A 26073-nucleotide genomic window follows, 5' to 3' on the forward strand; every position below is an offset into this window, starting at 1 on the left:
TTTTTATCCCAAAGGGTTTTTCCTAGTAAGGTTTTAACGAGGCACATTCTTTATCAATGGACACTCAAGGGGGAGTGTTATGAATTAATGATTGTCCATTGATTTGATACATTTACTCATATGATTCATTACTCTTTATGGTATATATTTGTATTAACTAAGTTGATTTGTTTCCTTTATGGATTACATATTGTATCTATAAATAGGACTCTTCCTATCAATAATAAGACACAGATGAGTTGCTCCCTATTCTCTCATTCTCTATTTTCTCTTGTTTCTTCTCTTCTCTATTATCTGTCGTCATTCTCTATGTTATTCACTTTATTTCATAACAATTTACTATAATATAAACATTTAACCTTATTTATCACCATCTAAGATATATTGAAGTTCGAAAGATACAAGACCTATGTTAACATTTTATTATTATTAATTTAATATTTGTTCTGTGTGTAATTTTGATTTATTATAATTGTATATAAAACAAAGATTCATTTTAATTTAAAAATTTAAAGTAAAGAGACATTTAAAATATATTTTAATTTAAATATTTATTTTCCTTTTATATTTGTTTTAAAATATTTTTAAAACTTATCAATTAAATTCCATTAATGCTTAATGCTTGCAAATTTAATAAATGTTTTGGTTCTCCTGAACTTTTATTTGATATTCTAATTTAAAATATATATAATTATAATTTATTTCTAAATATTTGATATATCGAAGAAACAACCCTTTTAATATTAAATATTTGATAATATCAAATTTCCTTTATCATAATTTTTTAATATTTTATAAAAAATTAATTAATTAATATTAAAAAAACGAGTACAAGTATGAGTAAAGAATATATCCATTAATGTGACAAAAATTTAATACCCGTCTGATTTGAGTAAGAAAATAGGATTAATTTTTTATATAAAATGGATATGAGATAGCAAAATTCATCCCCGCTCTAATTGTCATCCCTAACCACAATTACGACTAAAACCTATTAGAGTGTGGCTAAAATACACACACCAAATTTATTTGTATTAAAATAAATAATTTGATTTGAGATGTACTTAAACGATTATTTGTTTTATGTAAGTTTATATTTTGATTTTTTTAATTTTTTTTTTTAAATTAAAAAGTATAAAACATCTATAAGTACTTACAAATAGAATTCATGTTGTGTCCAAAAAATAAGAAAAATAAGTAAAATATAGAAATGTCCTTTTAAATTGTTAAAAATAAATTACGATTGTTTAAAACTTAGAATGCCCACTAAAAGTAAAAGTACTGAATAAGTTTATCATTCTTTTACCTTTTTTTTTCATTTTATTTTTGCTTTTAATTCATAAAGAACGACATGTTTACCATTGGGTTTGTTATACACAGGGCTGTAAAACAAACTAATTGTAAACAAGTTATTTCGGGAGACAGTTTTTTTTTTGAAATATTTCATATTCACTAATAAAAACACACATACACAAGTCTATGTATGTATTTCAAAATAGTTGTTTAAATAAGATTACTACAAAATTAATACATACAATTAATTATTGAAAGTTTTCCTTACTTCCCAAATTTTGTAGGTATAATTTTTAAACCTTACTATTTTGCTTCCAGCCTATTTACATACTTGACTGGACGAGTTTTTTTTTTCTTTTTAAATAAAAGACTTTACTATTAATTTATATAAAAATTTACTTCAATTTTCAGTTATTTTAGAACAGTTCTTCCTGGGAAAAACGCATCGAAACACACGCTATGTAAAACTTCTATGTAAAATTCAAACGAGTGTGGAGATATATCTGCAACTGCAATGCAACGGTGTTTTAATATAACAGTGTAAGTAACATTCTGGAGTAGTTACTGCAGAAAACACATTTTTCAGAATATATATATCTCGAAATTATATGATGTTTTACATTATTTTGAATTACATATTTCAACGATGTTTTATATAATTTGTTGTACAAAACGTGTAAGCGAAAACAAAATCCAAAACAATTCCTCACACCAAGTTGTTCAGTAATGCATCATAAACCTTTCTAAACTTTCCCGGAATTGCATTTATTGCAGAAGATGCAATCCGATTATGAATAATAAATTACAAAAGTGCACTTGAAACTAAATGAAAACAATTTTTCTTTTAAAAAAGATTAGTAAATTTCAACACCTATCTGAAACACTGATTATTTTCAAATTTTTTCTACAAAACCAGCTGAAAGTGAGAAATCTTAACTGTTCTAAACAATTGTCTTCGTAGACCGACCTTCTGGATTTTAGATTATATTGTATACTAATAATATTCTGAGACCTCTGAAAGTCTTTAAAAGTGTAAATGGCTTTAACCCGACTTCATTAAGAAAAAAAAGAAAGCTTAAACAGGTCAAAGGTTCTCTTATGAGAAGATTATCAACAAGCTTACAAAAGTTTTAGGGTTTTTTTTAACAAATCCCCATTCACCTGACAAATAAAAGGTCCGCACGTAAACTTGAACAGAGATCTCTCAAAATACTGATTTATGAAACAATATGTAACCAGTGAATGAAACTAATTCATCCATCCATTCATATTATAGTTGAAATATGGTACAAAAAATTCTTACATTCCTTTAAAACTCCCACTACTAATGACTACAACGTGCACAGATGCAACAATGTTAGTTGAAAGACATGCATACACTATTTACATACAAATATGTGGCAACTTACAAAACCCTATTCTTCTAGGGTTTACTTAACAAAACTAAGAAAAGAGAGAAAGAAACCGGCAAAACTTTAGGGGTACTAGTTACACAATCATACACCTAAAAAATATGTATAATAAATAAAAGGCAGCTGCGGCTTATCTGCCATTGATTAGCATGAATTTATATATATATATCAATGATACGACAAAAGAAGAATGATGATCTTTGAGGCCAGTAATGTTTGGGGACGAAAATAGTCGCAAGAAGATATTGTACCTACCTACAACCGAAGTATGGTTCGAAGTGTGTCAGAGAGATTTTGAATAGTCCGCTGCTCCTGGGTCGCTTGCAGCTCTTGCAGTGGCATATCCTCGTAACACCTAACAAGCAAAACAATTAGGTACAGAATAATTAACATCAACATAGGAGGAGCTGAAAGGAATCACTGCATCAGGATATCACGAGCCCTAAAATTGTTTGCTTAATTGACACGCCCATTGGTGAAATCTGGTGAAGCTCTCCTATTTACGCATTTGAATACATGAATGTAATTTTGTTCACGTAGAAATGGTAAAAGTTTTGCTGATCAAAAGTTTAAGAGACATACATCTTATGGTAAGCTAAAGCCTGTGCCAAATTCATAAGTGTAGAACTTGATGTCAACCTTTGGTAAATGCTTGGAGGAAGAGGCATCTGCTGCATCAATTGGAAAACCAACATAAATGGCCATAACAAGTGTACTGCACTGCACATATACATGCGCAAATTTGCACCACACACAGTTACCTCATTTAGTGCTCTGCGGCCCTTCTTGGACTGTCCATCACCACTGAAAAGCTCTTGCAGTGCTTCCACTGTTCCGGTTCCAGCAGTATCCTGTTGCAGGCCACCAAGTACGTTGTCTGACAAGAGAGCAATAGGTGATATATCTGTTGCCCTTAAGAATGGGATAGGCACAGTATTACCAGCAGCATAAATCGACCAGAGCTGCATTGGCACAGAAATTGAAGTAAAAAGGTAAGTCTGACACTGCAATCACACAAGACATTCATAACGGACAACATATACACTTAATTAATGGGACAATTAATTCAAGAAACGAAATGGGCTAGAAATCTGCCAAACAAAGGATGAAGGAAGACATACTTCTTAAAGAAGCTAGAGGCAACAACTCTAATAACTAAAAACATCAAATTTTGCTCAAAGAGGGTGATATCCCTTTCAGAATAGGATTTGACATCCCATGCGCAAATCAAATCACAAAAATACCTTATCTTGTAAAGCAAATGCTTTACGGCTGCCGGTTTCACCCCTGAATATATCACTACTACCCATTCCAGCTGGTGCTCGATAACTACCTTTGATTTTGAGGGTCTGCTCAGTTGAATCACTAGCATAAGGTATAGATGATCGAATAGTATTGGTGGTAGCACTAGATTCTCTTAAGGAGGTGGTCTTCGTCAAGTCAACTTTCTGATTCTCAATCCTAAAAGATTATCCCAAAAGAAAGCAAACTACGTTAAGACATGCAAAATGAAAAGGAAAAGAGAGGGACAGTCTATAATTTGAAAATGACGTACAATTCACAAATTTGCAAAGCTAAGACAGTTTGAAAATCAGAGTGAGAGAATAAAAGAAAACTGCTTTCTTAAAAAATATAGGTAGTGAAGGTAAACAGACAGGAAAGTACCCAGAGTTAGCCAATCTGCCTCCTGTGCCACTGGGTACAGCAGAGTCGGAAACTGCAGAATCAGCATATTGTGTAGTCTTCTGATGAAACTCATCAGCATGGACTATAACAGTGCCAAAGTTGCCTGCCAATAATCCACATAAATCATAATATTCAACCCCTAAATAAAACAAAAACAAGGTCTTCTTCCATTTTCCAAAATTTAAGAACTGTACATTTTAGAAAAGAAATAAATTAGATAACCCTTTATATGGATTGAAGGAAGAAAATGGTAGGCGAAGTTAGAAACAGATAAAATTGTGAACTCTTTGTTTCTACATTTTTCTTTCTCACCATACCATACCTTTTCTTTTCATTGTCTTTTCAAGCAAAGAGAACATTTAAAACCATTTCCGAATTTCCCTCCCAATCAATATTCCAAGCAATATGTCAAGACCAAACAATTATAAACCATAGGAAGCACAACATCCAAGGAAAAACTGTATACAATTGTTCAGTTGGAAGAGGTACTATACAAGAAGTAAGATAACATTCAGACATCGTTAAAGAAACATATATATTACATAGTAGTTGACTTCCAGGAGATTCTCATACATACAAATACGCATGCACAGCAAACATTCTAACATCAGATGATAAAAATTGAGAAAAAATTTCCAATTCACAAACAAGATGCAAGAATCACAGACCTTCACTCATGTCTATATCTTCCACCTCACGTAGCTTCCTCACAGTGCCATGTGATGACAGATTAGCAGCCCCCTCAACACCAATGTTATGAGGTTTGGATGGAACAGTGTCTCCATATTCATCATTTGGTTTTGAAACTAACTGGAAAAAGAACGAAAACAAGAACATGTTAGTTATTTTAGCAAATATTCCATAACAGATTGTATCCCCTAAATCAAGGATACTTACGAGTGCTTTTTTCTCTGATATGAAACCCGCAAGTTATGGAATTTGCCTCCAGTGTATGTACGTATATGTGTGTGTGTGTGTGTGTATATATATATATATATATATATATATATATATATATATATATATATATATATATATATATATATATATATATATATATATAACATGCATGCATTATCAGAAAAAGAATAATTCCTCAATCTCTGAGACCAACATGGGGTACTTCAGATTAAGAACTTGAGTTTCACATGGAAATTACTTTCATTATTGAGTTTTACAATGTAGAAGGTAGATGGAACAAGATGCATAGATGTGCATAAGAGGGAGGGAGTTTTTGTCATACCTGATCTTCTGATTCTGCTGGAGCAAGTGTTTGCGCCTGCAAAGCCATTGAAGCCCTGATTTCCCTTGCCTTCTCTAATTTTGGCAACATTGCAGCAGATCCAGTTTTCCACTTTTCAAAGAATTTGTGCTACACACAATAGAAAATAACTTTCACTTGATGGAAAATACAGCATTGAAAAAAGTTTAAATATGCCATTGCAAATCAGATAGTAGCAAATCAAATTGGTTTGAGGACAAATGGAAGCATATGTCTGGAGTTTTCTAGTCACCTATTATTATAAGAAGCAGCCAAAACAAAAATAAAGCTAACGCGTTTGATTAGCCATCACTAAAAGAATTAATTTAGTAATTCTAGCTAACCAGACTTCCTTAGAATTCATTACTATTTTACTTATTACTTTATGCTGTGTTAATTTTGAATTTTGAAACACCTTATATAATCATTCACATTATGTTTATTATCTTTCAAGTCATAACAAGAATCAAGTTTAACACTCTGATTTAATAGGTGAAAGTAAAAAACAATATCATATTGAGAAAAAAAATTGGGAAGAGAAAAAAAAAATCAGTTAAGAAAAATATCAGTAACTTACATCTTAATTAGTGGATCTTGATCAATCAGATGAGGATTATATGTATAATAAATTTACATATAACTCAAATCACGGGAACTTAAAAACTGCAGGTCTAACATGATACCAATATCTAATTGTAGTAAGTTTGAGCATAACTAAATAATTAAATATAAGTATAAGACAAGGATAAATTGACATCTGTATTTGACAGTTGAGCCCTGGTGCAACATGAGATGCAACCCCTGTGATGGTCAGAAGTTCAAATCTTGAAATTAGGCTCTCCACTTATAGGGCTAACCTCGTGCACCTTTTTAACTAACTGAAATATTAGATGACAAACTTTTCTCAAAATTTTGTGCAGGTTTATAATTATAGAAATATGAAGCAAATCCTATATAATCAAGAATATCTAGATTAAATATTATTTGGAACATTTCTATTTATTCCTGTATCATATTTTTATCATTAGAGGATATCAAATATCCTCTATTTATTGTATTAATTATTTTCTCTAAATATAAATAAAGCATCCATGTTGTCTCAAAATATGGCTTCATCTCGATGTCTCTCTCTTTCCTATAGTCTAACATGACATCTAGAGCCCTTTTTAGAACATGTTGGTCTGAAGGACCCACTGTCTCTAGATGACTTTTTTTTCTTGGCAAACCTTACTCCCCAAGTTATTGTTCACTGTTCTGGTGCTTCCTATGACAAGATTTTCAGCAAAGTTTCTGCCGACCACCAGTGTTTTCATTGACACACCTGATTGGGATCGCACCGCACCAATCTGTCCAATCATCCATATGCCGATGCAAACCACCCATCCATGGGCCCTATGATGCGACTTGTCTCCCACTCCAGCCACAACTCTGATTGGTGTGCAGTGGCACCTGTCTGCCGACCAAACTTCACCCAGGTGGTGGCTCCACTAGAGTTTGTTTAGTGGTCCAATCTACTTTCCCCTCTCCATCGGCTATTTTATTTTTATCTGTTTTCCAAATGTCAAGAAAAAAAATGTCTTTGAAGACCAAATATACCTCCAGAACAGATTCTTCCATCTTTTCTAACCATATTATTAGTATTGAGAAGATGGAAGAGTCTAAAAATTCCACTTGGGCCCAACTATGTAGAGTTCTTAAATCCACTATTTATCCTGACACAAACCTACTTTTTGTCCAAACCTATTTTTGGTTCTCATGAGACATGTGCACCACTTTGGAGTAAGACGCGTGCCCTTTTTACCAATGACAAAATGTGTGCAATATATGAAGACTTTACCAAATGGTGTGTGACACCAAACCACTAGTAATACTACTTCTCGTTGAGTCACACTGATCATTCACATGCTTGTTTCTCTTAATCTCCCTTCCTTTTTCTTTGGGTTTATGATTCTAGTGCAACTCATTGGTACTACCCAACCCCTCTCCGTTTACAATTGATTTTGTTCTTTATTTCCATACGTGCCCCCTTCAATTTATTGTTTGTTAGCCAACTAATCCAATCCCATTATATTATCTTCACTTTCTATAATAGTAATATTAACTTGAAAGATCAAATATCAAGTCAAACAATCAGCATCGGATATGAGTCACATGACCTTAGCATCAGTATGTGTATCGTTGCTCTCTCTGATGATGATTCATACATAAATAGTTCATCTCAGGTTGACAAAATTGCAAAAGATGGTTCCAAGTCTAAAATATTTGTCTACTTTTGAATTGTGAGTTAGAAAAACATATTCACCTGTCCTTTCCTAACGGTCTCAATAAACAAGTTTCACATCCTTTTTTTTAGTTTACTCTGATATTTGGGGTATTTACCATTTTATTACCCAATCATTATTCTAGATGTATTTTGATTTGGTTAATGAAAAATCAACTAGAAGTGTTTTCTATATTTCAAACCTTTTTAATGAAACCAAAAACACAATTTGGTATATCAATGTGTTTTTCGTAATGATGATGCTTGTGAACATTTTTCTCATTAATTCCAGCAGTTTGTGGCATCTAGTGGAACTCTTCACCTAACCTTGTGTCCACATACTGCTCAACAAAATGGAGCACCCAACTGCAATTACTGACATTGTATATCAAACACTTCTTCAAAGTCATCTTTCTCACCATTTCTGGGAGGACGTTGTCCTTACAACATGTTATCATTAATTGAATGCCACCATTTTACCACACTATCCTTTTTCACAATCTCCTCGGTCGCTCAAATGTCTGTGGGATATCATCATTCTCTGAAAGGGTAATGATGTTTCTCTCCTGATCTTCATAGGTATTGTGTCTGCTACTGTCTCCTTTTATCGAGTTTGTTTGTTCATACTATACACATGTTCCTTCTAATGACAACATATGTAATCAGTTTCCTACCAGTGCCAATCTTCCTTCATCACTATCAGATGACTATGCCATAACCCAAGATGTTTCTCCAGCACCTCTTCAGGTACACTAACGTCATTCACGGATTGAAATTCCAGACGAGACCTATCTTCAACAGACAACAATATGGTGCAGGTCATGTCCGATCCTTCCACGACACTATCTCTCATACTAGATCTGGTCTCGTCTTTCAAAGCAGTGGTACTTGGAAATTGGCTCCTCTTCCAGCTAGCAAATCAATTGATGGGTACTTGTGGTCTTATACACTTAAAACAAAACCTATGGTAACATTGATTGCTATATAAATCTTGGTTGGTTGCATAGGAAACCCAAGTTCATGGTCAAGATTATACTGACACTTTATCTCCTATTGCCAAAATGACATTTATTTGATCTGTATTTTGCCTTGCAACTATTCACTACCAGACTATGTTTCAGCCTAACATAAAAATGCATTCATTTGATGATCTTCCTACAGAAGTCTACACAGAGTAAGCTCCTACTTTTTTGAGAAAAGATTGTGAACTAATTCAAATCTTTAGACGTCCCCCGTCAGTGCCTACTTTATCAAGCTTGTGAAAATTTTCCAAAAGGTCTTAAAAATGCTATTCAAACACCCTCCTCTTTCTAGAGATAGCAATTTATTTCAAGTCAATTTTTGAACTCTCTTTGTCAAGAGCATTAAATGCAGTCGCATGAATGCCTAAGTATATATTAATATTAAGAATGCGTCTAGACAAGACCTCGTTTATGAAGATAAAGGAACTACTAAAATTATTGGGTATTCTGAAAAAAATGGATGATCCACTCAATCTACTGTGTTCTTGGAGGTAATTTAAGAGCAGAAACAAAATATTGGGCAATGACAATAGTCACTCGTGAGCTGATATGGCTAAAACAACTTCTCAAAGAACTTAAATTTGAAGAAAGCTCCTAACTGCACCTTACATGTGACACCTAGGAAGCATTACACATTGTCTCTAATCTAACCTTTCATGACAGAACCAAATATATTGAGATGAGACTACTGGATTTCATCTCTTCTTTGTCTGTCACTCTTGTTATATTTTCCTTCAACTATTTAACATATAAGGATAACTTAAAACAAAAACTTACAACTCCCAATAATAGTAATTAAATTTGATTAGAAACAATATTACTAAGCATACCTTCAACATCTCAGATGCAGTAGGGCGGAGCCGAGGTTCTTTAGTTAGGCACTTCGCAACAAAATCATGGAAATACAGAGACCTAAAGAGAAATTCAAATTCAAATCATTATCACATAAAGGTATCATCACTAATTAGAGACACTATCTCATACACCAAGATATCACATTGGCACCATGAACATGAAAATAGGATTTTGGAGTCACTCCTAGATGGAAAATATTAACAGGGTAGTTTATGTTGCATTTATTACCATTAGACAATGAAAGCACCAACCAAGCACTATTTTTTTCTGGGTTAAGAAAAGAAATCTCATTAAGATCAAGCGAAGAGATCACGATGAATTTTGGGTACATCAAGTCCCGTCTCCTTAAATGCACCAACCTTTGTATTATTAAACTTCAACACGACAGTGAATTACCATTTGAATGGATGTGCTATATTCATAAACTAGGAAGTGGGAAGGAACAAATAATGTATGCAACTTCGTTTGTGTAGGTTAATAGATGAGTTTCTAGCCAATACAAGACTTTATAGTATGTAGAATAGATATACAACTAATAGGAGATAGAACCTAGCTAAATATACATTTCAAGATAGAAAGTTATACTTTCAAATTTACATGTGGTTTCTCCATTCAACATCATCTCGATAAAAATAAAGTATCAAAGGCAAAAATTGTATAGTAGAAGAATTGCAGCATGCAATTACACACTACTGGCTTTACAAAATTATAAAATGAGCGCAACATAAAACATAATATATAGCACATGGAAAAAGATCATTAGGATTATCTAAACTATAATTCTTTCTAGATCATCAACAGGTGACTCTTCAAGCTCACTTACTAAAAAATTTGTAAATTTACAGCTTGGATGACAACAGACTATAGAAACAAACCATTTTTCTTTATCCTCAAGCATCGGAGCTGGTTCAATTGATATCATGAATAAAACCTACAATTATAAAAGAAAAAAAAAAACATTATTATACACTGAACCCCCTCAAAGAAAAGAGAGAGAAAAAAATATACCTTCAAAAATGCCAAATAAATCATAAAATAACAAAGTGTTTATTATTAAATAAAAAAGGAGTAAATCTCACCATACAGCTATCCAATATTATGATATCCATAAACTCACCTATTCAATTACTCTTCTATTTATCTAGCTAATCTTATGTTTCTCCTTCCAAATTAACCCATTCAAATATTAAAATTTATCCTAACTAACTGAAAAACATGAAACAGTAGATCAAACGACAAATAATCCAAACATTTTAAGAAGATCAACATATATTACCAGTTGAATATTACTTATGAGAAGGAGGCAGGGGAAAAATAGATCATATGTTATCAATTAAACAACAGTCAATACAAATATGTATGAAGTTACTAACCCTCATTGGATGTACGTCAGATCTTGGAGGAACACCCTGAAAATTGTGGTAACAGACTTTGAGCATCACTAAGCATGGCAATGAGTTATTTTTCTAATGCAACATCAGGATAAAAAATATCTAATATGAAGATTTTTATCCAATTGCAATATCTGAAACTGTAAATAACAGCCCACAAATAATGACCAACCCATGTAAAGATAAGAAATTTCTTCATAAAACCTATAAACTTGAACTTCATGGAAGATACCCAGAACATTGTTTATCCAGAAGTGTGTTGGGCTTAAACTTTACCTGTTGGCAAAGCCGCCTTAATTAAAGCCACCCCTCACCCGCCTTAGTTGTGACCTCTTTGGAGGTTGTCTTAATTGCAATCTCCTGGTGGTGGTTTAATCTCAGTCTCAAATCATCTAGTGATATGGCTAAAATAGAATATAGAAGTGGGAAGCAAACCCAAAAATCTAAGATGGTACAAAAGCCTATCCTAGATCCATTATTGGGCCACCTGCATTTGCCATGCTCCAGGCTTAAAGTCCTGGACATGAAGGGGAATGTTGGACACCTTAATTGCAGTCAGGCCTAGCCCACCTTAGTTGCAGTCACTTTAGGATGGGCCTAAACGACAATCTCAAGGGTTGTAGTCTAGTTTCACATCTACTAGTGAGATGGCTAAAAATATCAAGTTAAATGAAAACTTCCCCTTACAAGATAGCTTTATGAGGTTGGGTCAAGACCAAACCCAGAAAATCTAAGACCCCTTTATCGGCTAAAATCACCTCAGAAAGTGTTAAATTGACAATACCTTGGTGGAAGCATAAAAAGAGAAAGAAAAAAGGTAACCCACATTGGATAAAATAACAATTTACTTGGAAGATCTAGAATAAAAACACAAGCACTGGATATACCTCAGCCATTTCAATAGCAGACACGCCAAGAGCCCAAACATCAACCTGAAAATCATTTAAATAAATGTAACCACATCAAAATATGGGTGAGTCCAATAATTTAATCATATAATGTAAACATTATATTGGCAATATGCATTTTTTTTTAGACTCTGATTAACAACACATTGGGAACAGTACTGAAGCAAAATACTTCTGATTCTAAAATAACATAAAGGGCCTCGTTTTTTTCTTATTTAAATTGTTTAAAACATATACTAGATAAATCACAGTCAATTATACTGAAATTTTTTATGTTAAATTCTTGATCTTAATTCTCTCCATTAACTTTATATTCAACTTGAGCAAATAAACAATTCACATGCCTTGAAATCATTATGGTCATGAAACATTTCTTGTTTGATATGTTAATGAGATGCAAGGTTTGGTATATCCTCAATGAACTATACTGAAGACTACTTTGGCTAGTATTGTTGCATTGATGGTGGTAATTGTGGTGGGTTCACTAATCGCGGTGCCTCTAGTGGTGGAGTCACTCATTGTGCTTCCAGTTCAGGCAATGATTGTAAATTTGTTAATTCTCAATGTTAGATCTGCCTAAGTTTGGCACACAGCAAATGACTGTCATTTTAGATATGATATTTCTTATCCGCCTCATAAGTCAATGTACTTCATTGATCCAGCTATACAACAATATATTACTTATTCTGCTACATCCTTTAAAACCTCATTCTTGGGTTAATCCTAATACTAAGTCTGCAAACACTGCTCAGCCAAACCCAAATTCTCAAGAAACTTGAAATGCTTCTTGGATACCAGATTCTAGTGCAAGCTTTCATGTGACTGACTCATGAACCAAAACATATCAAACAACTTACTCATTTAGATGGTCCAGATCAAATATTCATAGGCAATGGTGAAAGTTAAAGTATTTATGGTGTTGGTTCCTCTTTATTTGTGTTACCTCATGTTATATGTTCCTCTTTATGGTGTTAAACTAAATAATTTGTTATATGTTCCTTCTATTCCTAAAAACTTGTTGAGTGTTCGCCAATTTGCCAAAGATAATTTAGCTTTCCTAGAATTTCATCTTGTCTTGTCAAATATCAAGGGAAAAATAAAGTTCTTTTTCAAGGAATTATTGGTGTTAATGGACTTCATTCCTTTCATAATCTTAAGCTTCGTATTTCAGCAATGGACCGTGTACACTTTTTGCTTTCAGTAACTGAAACAATTGGTGCATAATTAGACAAAAGTCCTCCAAGAATTGCATCAACATATTCTTCATTACAGACCATAACTCCAACACCAGCTAGCTAATCAACAAAACTTTTAATCTTTACAAAATACTTGTTAGAGATTTCATATCAACTAGAAATATGACCAAATTGTAGTATACAACTAGGTGTGAACTTCACCTTACAAGTCAATTTTATGAGGTTAAACATGGATTAAAGTCCAATTTCTAAGACTATATCAGAACTTATCTAGGACCTATCCTATCAAATCACATACAAATATTTAGTCCAACATTCGAGATGTCCAATCCTCAACATGAGCAAATTGTAGTACATAATTGGGTGCAAACTTCAACTTACAAGGTGATTTTGTGAAGTTGAGCTAAGCTTAAAGTCTATTTTCTAAGAATACTCTTCCATTGATTCGGAATCAAGCGACCTGTACGCATCGCATTATGCATTGAATCATGTGAGATTTTATTTAAAGACCAAATATTCATGAACTTCTCCCAAAGCCCATAGGAGTGACTCGACCCAAGAACTTGACACAAAACTGACTTAGAGAAAATGGATTTATAGTCAAACAAGTAACATTTGGTTTTCACCTCCCCATGCTTCATACTTCAAATTAATTTGATCAAGGGTATGATCATCTTAAACGAGATAACATGGTGGAACTACGTGATTCATGACAAATCACTATATCTTATGCAATTTTATTATCAGTTCAACATGTTATTGGTAATGGAGAAAATTCATGTCATCAATCTTTTCATCAATGGAGGTTGGAAATGACTGCAAAGCAATTGCCATGGAAACAAAACAAGACGTTGCAAAGAAGACAATGCAAAGTGAAGACAACGTGAAAAGAAACTTGCAATGAGGAACTTGCTAAGAGGAACCCTAGAACTTGAGAAGAGGAACGTCAAAATTTGGCTCTAGATACCATGTGAAAGGAACTTGATGATTTTATAATAAATTGAAATGTATTCATTCTTCACTACTGAATAAGTAGCTTACAAAAGTATTTAAAGGTAACCGCTTGCAACAAAAGATATAGCTATTAGTAATAGATTATAGATCTCAAACAAAGTATATACAAAATATAACTAAGTATACACTCTAACATGATAAACTAACATCGTCTTTTAAGAGATTTGTTAACAAGTATATCACTGCCCCCACACTACAATCAGCAATATTTTGAAAAAGCTTTTAAGACTAATATTTTACTTAAGATTAAAACAGAGAGAAAATATATGTTTAAAGGGCTTGAAGGACCCTTCTCATGCATGATCTTCTATTTATATTGATAAAGAGTTGATACAATATGAAGATGGAAGGTCAAGGGACGTCCTAGACTGCTACATACAAAACTAGGTATAGTAAGTAGAGATAACCCAACACACAACTCCCTACTCTAGTCCTACTAACTAGTAGACTTTATTATTCCAAAAATTTTAAAACAGTGATGAACTCCAATTATTATATTCATATATAATAATTACCTCCTATACTTCAACATCACTTACCTCCAATAAAAACCTTATGTATTCCTGTTTCTGATTATTTAAACCACTAACATATGAAAAATATTGTAGTTTCCAGTTCAATAAAATTCCTTCATCCACTTCATTCAATGATTATCAAACATACAAAACATAAGGAATGATTATCAAACATACAAAACATAAGGGTCGGACATTCATTTTGAAGGAGCTTCATGCGGTAGCATGGAAGATGAATTTTGAAACCCACCAGTACCAAATTCATTTTTATTTGTCCAAATTTAAAGATACATTTAAATGATGTTTTCTGGCAATGTAGTGTGCAACTTTTTCGCCTAAATCCTTAACCTAAGAACAATCTACAGAAGAAAAGGAAGGGCAGATGGATATAAAGCATGGAGGAGATCCAGTACAGTGAAATAAAAAAATAATGCAACCAAGTAAACAAGGTTCACAATTTTAGAAAAATACAATACCTTTCCATCATAGCGACTTTCCTGGATAACTTCTGGAGCCATCCAATGAGGAGTTCCAATGAACTATATTAAATGGAAAATAAAAAATCTTATAAGATAGGAAGAATGAATCAGATGTCCATTTAAGAAGCAGGAGGCCTTAATCTAAATCAACTTCTTTAGAATGTGAGTGCGTGTCATTTCCAAGAATTCTCAAGAGCATGTATAAGGTAAACAACACCTCACCTCACCGAAGCCAAAGTTTTTGGGCAAATACTTTGGATATAATTATAAGCTCATATCACTCTCAAGTAACTACAATGGGACTAAAAACAACTGTGTTTGTAGCCACAACAAGTGGCAGGCGGGGATTTCAATACCCCCACAGTAGTGCAAGTTAATCAGAAACAAGTGCCCCAAAAATCTGAGTAAAGAAATGATAGAATAAATTTAATTCAAAATATGTGTAGTTGGATTCAAAGTCAATCCCACTAGAAGGATATTCATGCAATGAACATAATAGAACCATTTCCAACTCCTTTTAGGATGCAATTTGGTAGAAATAACATACTTAATAAGCCACTTAATGACACCCACCTATTTAACATTGTTCCAAAACTGAAATAATGTGATGTAAATCAAAATACATTATTCATGACCCCTTGCAATTTATTAAAAAAATAATAATCTTGCATCTAGCTATAACTCCGTCATGTAAGGATTCAAAACCATGTTCTTACTCCTCCTCCTCCCTTCATTAATAAGACAGAATAACATTCTGATAGTTGAAACTGCTTTTATTGTGAATTGCTTGAAAGTAAAAACTATCAGCCCACTTAATTTATATACATAACATGCAAATCAAGATTCCCTAAATCATAGGGATTGAAATCAGTAACAATTAGCATTTCTATTCTATATGGGGGAAAAAATAAAGTAATCAAGTAAATAATAACAAAAGTACAAATCACAATAACTAAAAATAATAAGTTATCGCATCAACTACCGTATTCCGCTTTGACATGGTCCTTGTAAGCTGCGCAGCAACACCAAAATCCCCTGCTCAAGAAACCTAGAGTTAAAATACAATTGAGCAAAAACTCTAGAGATGGAAAGGTAAATTGTATTTCCAAAAAACTGATTACAAACAAAAAGGAGTGAGAAACCTAGCCGAACTTCAGCATTGTGGGTGATTAAGTCTCACATTGAAAAGTATGGGATGCCAGGTGGAACATTTAAGTACTTGATTCTTCCCCCTTAGTAGCTAGCTTCTCAGTGAAAGATAACTCTAAAGGGCAATGCTTATGATAGAAACTTAGGTACTATGGGTGTTTAAGTTCTACCTAGTTGTGTAGTATGGAATGTTTGATGTAGTATTAAAGTGTTTGTCCCTTCCCCCCTCCCCCTCTCTCCTAATAACTAGCTTTGGGGCTGGGTCCCCCGAGTGCCTCAACACACCTCAGAAGTTATCACTAACTAACTAATTGAGTATAACTAGTAAAATTATGAAATTTATTGTATTGTACAGCTTAGACAAAGAAGATTCTTCAGTGTATGCACCTAGCCTGAGGGTTGAGTGTTATAGGGTATACCTTTCACTTGTACTCTTTCAAATAGACAGATATATAAAGATGGTAGTAATTATTGCACATTATGATAAAATTCGCAACCCCCACAATAGAAATCATAGGAAAACTCGTTTGTGCTCCCAAATCGGTGTTATATCATTTGTCTCCCACTTAGAGTTGCATGAATCACGATTCTAACAAGAATCACAACCCGAATTGTGGGTTAAACCAAATTTCAGTCTCACTTAGAAACAGGTGGGGGCATGCATGACCCAAGTTGAAAAAACCCTAATCTACTTCGTTTTATTGCAGAACTGAGTTGGAAGAGATGCATACAAGTTCATGCTCTGACTTACTCCGATTTCCATGAATTGTTTAGTTAGCAATGCAATGCCACCCATTGCGAAAATGAAGAGGCAGCAGCACCCTTGGAAAATGAAGGCACCTAAGAGAAGACAACCCTAATGCTATCTATTTCTTTCTTATTCTCCTTGGGCCAAACATTTCTCAACGCAAACACTCTTTTCCTCCATTTGACAAAGGAGTTGGGTCATACAACCCAACCCAATCCAACACTAATATTTTCTCATTATTTCCAAAACAAACAAAAAAAGTATATATATATATATATATATATATATATTATTTATACATAATTTTTATCATTAATACATATACGTGGGACCTAGCAATGTCAGGCCTTTTGGCTTAAGATATTTTTAGCTTTCCTCCTTATCCTCAGAGGGTATTTTACATCAATCCACTTGTCCTCACAAGCCACAACAAAATGAAATTTCGGAGTGGGAAAGTAGACATTTAAATGAAATTGCATGCTCTATAGTGTTAAATATAAATGTTCTTTTACATCATTGGGGAGATTGGACTTTTCATTTGTTTTTTAATAAATAGAATGCCTTCCTCCTCTCTTGAAAATCAATTCCTCACTCCATTATTTTTCCAAATGATCCTTTATTCCATGTCTCCAAGAGTGTTTGGTTGTACTTCTTTTGTTAACATTGTCTCTCTAGTTTAGACAAACTCTCTGCAAAGGCTATTAATTGTGTTTTTCTAGGATATTACTGCCTTCGAAAAGGATATAAATGACATTTTCCAACTACCAAAACATATTGTATTTCAGTTAATGTCACATTTTTTTAGAACACTTTTTTTCTCGTCCCCCATGGGAACTCCTATTTCCATGCAACAATTTCTACTTGTTCCAACCTTTGGCCCTCTACTGATTCCAACACCTTTTGCCTCCAACCCTAATGAAAACCAATCTACCATTGCCAACCACCTTTCCTTACACACCAACGTCAGATACAGATCCACTCTTCCCAAATTCTAATCCATCAGCTTCACATGCCATGGATCCTTCTCCAACAACTCTTTACATGACTCTATATTCTATTAATAATTGTTTGAATTATTGTATGCCATCATCATATTCTTTTGTTTATTCTTTGTCTACACTTATTCCTAAAACTATACATGAGGCACTTTATCATCATAGATGATGATAAGCCATGATTCATGAAATGTTGGTTCTTGCTCGAAATAGCACCTTGGAGCTTTTCCCTCTTCCCTCTAAAAAGAAGATTGCTCGTCATAAGTGGATTTATTATCAAAGTTGGACCTACGATGATACTTTCTCTCTCATGACCAAAATCAGCACAGGTAAGCTTTTTCTTCCAATGGTTGTTATTCACCATTGGTCACTTCACCAACTTGACATTAAAAGTGATTTCCTTCACGGTGATCTTGAGGAGAAAAGCTACATGGAGAACCTCCTGAATTTGTTACTCTAGGGAAATCTAGTCTAGTGTGTAAATTATGTCACTCTCTCTTTGGTATGAATGACCAGTAGCTTGGTTTGGTAAGTTCAATCATACTATGCTGGTTTTTGGATTAAAATGAAGTGAGGCACATCATTTAGTTTATTGCCATACTACTCTTGGGAAGTGTGTTTTATCTATGGTCTATGTTGATGATACAGTTCTTACAGAAAATGATACCACTAAGATCTCAACTAAAGGAGCACTTATTAAGCCATTTTCATATTAAAGATCTAGGTTTTCTGAAATACTTTATGCTATTGAAGTAGCTCAATTAAAGGAAGGTGTTGTTACTTTACAAAAATAAAGTATGTTCTTGACATTCCACATAAGACAAGGTTGGCAAATTGCCAACATGTATATAGTCCCATAGATCCAAATCCAAAGTTGATGTTGGCCAAAGGTGAAACTAGAATGTCGTATGACAACACAATAAGTACTCAAATTATAGGGTATTGTGATGCAAATTGAGCTGGTTGTCCAGCTATAAGAAGATACACTATAGGATATTATGTATTCATTATGAAATATTGCCTGTAAGAAGCGCAAGAAACAAAATGTTGTTGCCCTGTGCAGTGCAAAAGTTGAATATAGATCTAACTCTAGCCACTTGTGAATTACAAGAGTATATACCACCATAATAAGAGTCTTAACTGCCAGTTGTTAAAGTCCAAGAATATCAATGCCTTAGATAGGAAATCTAATTTTCAATAAATGAAGAAAGGAAGAAACCATAGGGTGAAAAAAATGATTCTAACAGCTATACTGAAAGGAAAATTAAGAATAATGTCATTAGGATATTTTAATTATCCATTACTAATTTTTATAAATAAAAATTTTAGTACATGTGTTTTTAGATCCAAAAATATATTCAATATATTTGCATGTACGAATTGGCAAAGAATACAGTACAAAATATTCAGATTAGAGATGTTTGTAACTCTAAACTTCATCTAGAAAGGAATATTAAAATATGAAAATCCATATGTCATCAATCATTTTCAATGTTTGAAACACACAGTGGAAGAATGTATTAATTTTTATATAAAATGCTAGATTCTCCTTCTAAACACCCAATAGTGATGCAGGCATGGGCATGGTCATGCACCAATTAGAAGATATTAACAATAGTACTAAGGAAGTAAACTTTAAACCTAACTCAAACTCACACAACCTATTTGTATGATGATATTTGCTTCCACTTATATACTATATATTTGGTAATATTTTTAGTTGATGTGGAATCTCTAATACACACCCTTCGTAAACTTAACATCTCAAGCATGGGAATGGAGGAGGATCTAATAGCAAGTTGATAAGCCCCACAAACCTCAATAGGATAGGCACTAATAGGCTTTGAAACCATGTGTTTCTAAGACAACATGGGTTCTTTAAGACAACATGGATAGGCACTACCAATACCTAACTCACTCAATCTTATGATATTATCCTAACCTTCCCTAAAAGGAAATGTTACTTGTCAGGTTCAAATATCAGGATAGGCGGTTAGCGTTGAACATGCATCACATGGCCTTTAATATCTCTCCATATTCAATATGCGCATCAACAATCTCCCTAATGACAATTCATGCACAATTAAGACATCTCAGGTTGACAAAATTGTAGATGATGCAAAATCCAAAACATTTGTTTAATTTGAATTGTGAGTGAGTCCCCCTAATGACAATATATTTAGTCCCTTACCCACGTCAGTCAATCTTCCTTTATCACCACTAGATGACTCTTCTAGAACTTGAGATGCTTCTACTACACTACTTAAGGCTATTAATGTCATTCACAACCTATTGATATTCCGGTATACGATCCATCATTAACAGATAATAATGTAGTAAAGGCCATGTTTTTTATCCTCCCCAACACCATCTCCTGTACCAGATCCGATCTCTTTTAAAATTGATTGGCCCAATGCTACTAGAAAAGGTACCTGTACCCGTAACATTGTGACTCATCCCAACATTGTCTTTACATTAAGCATAGTAAGTCAATTTTTAAACTCTCATTGTCAATACCATCACGAAGGCTTTGAAAAAGGCCTCATTATGATCATAAGGAAAATACTCAAATTAATTAGTATATTTTTACATTGATTAGGTACGGTCACAAAGCGATAGATGCTCCACTTCAAGGTATTGTTTGTTTGTTGAAGGTAATTTAATAATGTGGAAAAGTAAGAAAAAATGTTATGGCAAGATCAAGAGAAAAGCAAAATGTAGGGCAATGACATTAGTCACTCGTGAGCTCATATATCTAAAACAACTCCTCATGGAGCTCAAATTTGAAGAAAGTTCCAAAATGCACCATGTATATGACAACTACGCAACTTATACATTGCCTTTAATCTTGCTATTCATGAGAAGAACAAACATATTGAGATAGATTGTTATTTCATAAGAGAAAGAGTGGAGTCTAGAGACATCAGTAGACTTGTCAACTCTAATGAACCGTTGGTTGACATATTTACCAAAGTCTCTAAGAGGATCGAGGATAGATTATATTTGCATCAACCTGGACACATACGACTTTATACGATCCAACTTGAGGGGAAGTGTATAGTTATAGAAATAAGAAGTTTATCCTATATTTCCTCTAATCCTACCCTTCATGAGAGGATCAAACATAAAAACTGGAGTCTAGAGACATTACTAGATTTGTCAACTATAATGAACAGTTGGTTGACATATTCCCCAAAGTCTCTTAAAAGAATCGAGGGTCGATTATATTTGCATCAACCTTGGCACCCACAACTTATACTATTCAATTTGAGGGGGAGTGTTATAACTATGGAAATAAGGAGTTTATCCTATATAATATAAAATATCTAGATTATATACGTATTATTAGGAACGTTTTTATTTATTCCAGTATCATATCTTTGATATTAGAGGATATCAAATCTCCCCTATTGTGTTGATTCCTTTTTCTCAATATAAATGAAGTCCCCATGTTGTCTCAAAAACACTATTTCAGCTCAATGTCTCTCTCTTCCCTTGAGTTTAACAAGTGCATTTGCTCAAAACAGAAAAGAAGTTCTAATTGTACACCACGTGATGAATTGGAGAACATTCCATTGATAATTTTAACTATATAAAGCATGGGTTGACTATGACCATAAAGAGGACCCAACTACTTGATCACATTGTAGTTGCAGAAATCATTATTTAGAATGGAATTGTCTACCATGCAATCACTTTTTCATATCATAATAGCTTACAAGTGGTAGATTATAACAATTTAGAGTAGTTGTTCTAATACAACATCTCAATTACATAAATTAAAACATCATAGCTACTTGCTAACTAAGCATTCAAGGCAAAAAATTATTACACAAATTTAGTAAATGAATTTGACATTTATTTGAGAGGGTAAGAACGAAATAATCAACTCCTCTAAGGCATATTACTATTATAGTTCTCATTTGCAAAGAAACAATATGACAATCATCATATAACATTTGTACTCACCTAGCTTGACATCCCCCTGCTCAGTTAATAAGATATTCCCACCTTTGATGTCTCTATGGACTTTAAAAATTGAGTGCAGATAATCAAGACCCTACACATAATTAGGTAAACTATTAGGGGCTAAACTAAACAAAAATAACATACAGACACAGCAGAAAACTTGGTTCAAACAAATCTATTGAAGTAGTTTGCTCTCTAAATTCTATCAAAATCAATTAACTATACTTAAAATTGAAAACCTTCGTAGAAGTCAAACAATCAGTGCTAACGAAGCCCATCAGCTATACCTTCAGTGCTTCCCTACAGATATATGCTATTTGACCCTCATCCAATGACTCGTCAGTCACACCCATTAAATCAGCAACACTACCACCACCACAGTATTCCATCACTATCTGCCAAAAACTTAATCAGAATTCAGAAAACGCATTTTAACAAGCAAAATCAAACTCGTAACTAGAATCAAGCAAATTTATACAAAAGCATAGAGAAAGACAATAGATAAGAATTAGAAATTAAGAAGGGGGCCCTAGGGAGAGAACGAAGAGCAAACAAAAGCCAAAAAGAACAATCTTGCCAATCTCTCTTCATTTTTTGTCAAAGGCATCCGTTTAGAGTAAAAATTAGCCAATCACCACCATAACGCCAAGGAAGGCCAAACAAACAAAAATATGTCACCATTAAACCAAAGTCACAAGAATACTCTAAATATAACGTGTTTCACAAAGACAGTGTTATATGAACCACAAGCTAAGGTTATAAAATGACTTCTTACCCAAAGATACTCTTCTCCTTGATAGCTTCCAAGATAACGGACAACATTAGGATGATTACATTGTTGTAACATTTCAATCTCACCACGGATTTCCTCATACCCCTCCTCCTTAATAACCATCCAAAAAGTCATTCTCAACAGTTCAAACTTAGTCTAATAAAAACACCATATTATCTAGACATAAAGCAACCTAAACTCACCCCTTCGGATAACGATATCACTTTGATAGCAACCATCTCCGAGGTTTTCAAATCCCTTGCTTTGTAAACAGCTCCATAGGACCCCTTCCCTGCATTCCATCATCCCCAACACAAACACCACAATAATTCGCAATGCGAGAAAAGTACAACACGAATGAAAAATTAAAAGAATGGACTCAGCAAAGTAAGAAATGAATGAAAATTGAAAGATTGAACTCGAATGGCTCTACCAAGTTCATTGAGCAATTCGTATTTAATCGTAGGGTCCTCTCTGGTAATACTTTCAGGAATCGAACTCGTCGAAACCTTCGTCGTTATCGAGTGATGCCTTCCTTCGTCGTTCAGCGAAGATCCACTTCCCTTCCTCTGCTTTCCGAATCCAAAATCTCCCATCCCCTGCATGCTCGCCACCGCTCTCTCCATCGTCGAACCGACGCCGCCGCTGCTGCCGGAGGACCGTCGTACAACTGTTCCGCTTACAACCTCTCTTTCGACAGACTTCACCGTCGAACGAACGACGAACGTCGAGAATCCTCCGCTGTCCTCTTCCTCATCGCCGTCGTCTTCCCCTTCGCCGAATCTATTCAGAGGACTCGCCTGAGACGAACTCCGAGACTTCCACGGCGGCGAAGCCAAGCTGGAAGAAGGGCGATCGCTGTTCCGTCTACGGTCGCTCTTCACGATCATGGTGCCAAAGTCGCCAGCATCGTCATCATCGTCATCGTAGTCCAGCGGCGCTCCGCCGCCGAAGTCCTTGGGGAGGCGCTTGAGTAGCGGAGGGAGAGAGGAATATTCGTCGTCGTCGTCGTCGTCGCGGCCGTTGTCTTTGTACACCATGGTCGCGTAAGGATCCTCACGCGGCTGCGCGCCGCCGGATTTCCGCCGGCGGTTAGTCTCTACGCCGTCGTCGTCATCGCCTTCGTCGTCGTGAACCACGAAGGTTGAGTAAATGTCGGGTTTAGAATGGGATTTTCGCATTCCCGACCGGAAAGAACTCCGATCCATTTTTCCACTCCGAGAGGGTATAACAGAGTGAAAAAAGGAATCAATCCTTTTCACTCAACTTGCCACCACCGCTGACGGAGAATGCCTACGATGTTTACTGGCCTTTTGTTGGGTCTGCTGTATTTGGGCTCTCTCTCTCTCTCTTTGATTTTTACTTACTGCAACCCCGTCACTTTTTTTTCATTCATGCACCTTTTACGGAAAAAAGTTTGAATTGTTTGTTTCGTAATATTTCTAAATTGTTTAGTACAGTATAACATTAAAAATCAATTCATCCAAAACTTAAAAAATTCAGTATTATATTTTAGATTATATAATCCCATAACTTGAAAAAGGCTTTCAAATTGTATATTTAATAATTATAATCCGATAATTTGCAAAATATTTTTAAATTGTATATTTAATCATTATTTTATTTATAATGTTCAACAATATAATCTGAAAAATTATAATTTGTAATGTATTTTTAAATTGTGCAATTCGAAATGCATTTTAGAATCCAAAATATGATTAGGGTTAACAAAAATGAAAGTTCACTCATACTTTTTCCTTCTTCTCTTTTAATGAACACAATTTCATGCTATAAGGTTTAAAATGTTTGGATGAGTTTTGAAAACATAATATTTTACTTTAATGGCTATCAATGTCATGGCTTTCCTAATCATACAAATGACATTTTTTTTAGATGCTTTAAGTTAAAGGATGTGATCTTATGAGAGTGATGATTTGAGAGAGAGGAAGAAGATTGATTTGGATTGATTAGAAGGTAATATTTATATTGTTCTTTTTTATGGATTTGGGGTGATTGTACAATGGATTTGAGAGTAATTTTTGTGAAAGTTTGTCAAAGATTTGACTAATGTGACTAAAAAAAATTAAATTTAATAGATGAAAATGTAGAATGACCTAATTGTCCTTGATGTTATTAAAGTATAATAAAATGATATTTAGATAAGCTGTAATTAGTTTTTCATATATTATTATCATAAATACAAATATTAAAAATATTTATTAATTAAAAAAATATTAAAATATATTTGATTTAGAAAATTTAATATTTTAATTAAAAAAACATTTTCAAAAATCACATGATATGAAAAGAACTTACCACTTCATAAGTCACTACAACTCAACGCTACATCACGGCCAACCCAACGTTCACAACAAGCTGACCACAAAAACGACCATTGGCAACGACGATGCCTCCTCCTCCTTCCACTGTTGTGAAGCCCTTCAACAACCAAAACGCAAATGAGTTCCTGACACTAGACACCGTGAATGGAATGGAATAGGTTACACAAAAAACAGAACCAGTTAAAAGGGAGCATGACAAAGTTGGAATCAGATCCAATATAAAGGGAATAAGTTCCATGCAAAAACATATATGGTTACCCCAAAAAATATATCTGGTTCCAAAAAAGAGATGTGTTGGTTATTTTTTTAATAAAATAACGAGGGAAATACGTTAAAATGATCCCAATCACTCTCTAATCTTTGCATGGTAGTGGGATCAGATGCAGCCAAACATCCTTCAAATCACCGCTCTGCTTCGCTTCAAAATATAGGAAAAAGCACACAAATATTCTTCACAATTATCGCACCCTATCATCCCTGCACGATAATTACCTACATAAGAACACGGTGAAAAAGTCAATCGCTCTTCCCACCACTCTCTAACTTGTCCATCTCCTAAACTTCTTCATCACATTTATCACTACTTTATGGGTCGTCTTCATTAGCACAATTTTTATCACCTTTATTTTCTTTTTTTGAAATATTCTTGAGAATTTAAGTTTGCATTTAATTTCACCTTAGGAGACTTTGAGGCTTTTTACAATACTTTATTTTGAACATATTAGATGAGGTGATATTTTTTGACAACTACTTAATGCTTTTAATGTGGTTATGAAAATGGTGTTATGATTTTGTTGAATTCTATG

At 33.9% G+C, this 26073-nt stretch overlaps 1 protein-coding gene across 2 annotated transcripts; it reads right to left on the reverse strand.

Annotated features, from left to right (window-relative positions):
* Positions 1-2536: 2536 nt before the first annotated feature.
* SIK1 (Protein kinase superfamily protein) lies at positions 2537-24283 on the reverse strand. 2 transcript variants are annotated; one of them, XM_028057789.2, is made up of 18 exons: positions 23359-24283; positions 23129-23217; positions 22929-23036; positions 22441-22548; positions 22154-22244; positions 16275-16327; positions 15290-15352; positions 12068-12112; positions 11163-11198; positions 10665-10720; positions 9765-9846; positions 5635-5763; positions 5060-5201; positions 4371-4494; positions 3950-4166; positions 3467-3667; positions 3288-3376; positions 2537-3060 (listed from the first exon to the last, which is right to left on the reverse strand). In XM_028057789.2, exons 1-18 carry the CDS (start codon positions 24131-24133, stop codon positions 2961-2963), a joined length of 2508 nt encoding a protein of 835 aa, XP_027913590.1. In that variant the 5' UTR covers positions 24134-24283; the 3' UTR covers positions 2537-2960. The 2 variants fall into 2 exon arrangements, with proteins under 2 accessions (XP_027913590.1, XP_027913591.1); XM_028057790.2 differs by having other exon boundaries at positions 3288-3373; positions 23359-24281.
* Positions 24284-26073: the final 1790 nt, after the last annotated feature.

Source organism: Vigna unguiculata, chromosome 2 (assembly GCF_037176805.1).
Source record: "Vigna unguiculata cultivar grain cowpea cultivar isolate G323 ecotype 2 chromosome 2, ASM3717680v1, whole genome shotgun sequence".
Classification (NCBI taxonomy): domain Eukaryota; kingdom Viridiplantae; phylum Streptophyta; class Magnoliopsida; order Fabales; family Fabaceae; genus Vigna; species Vigna unguiculata.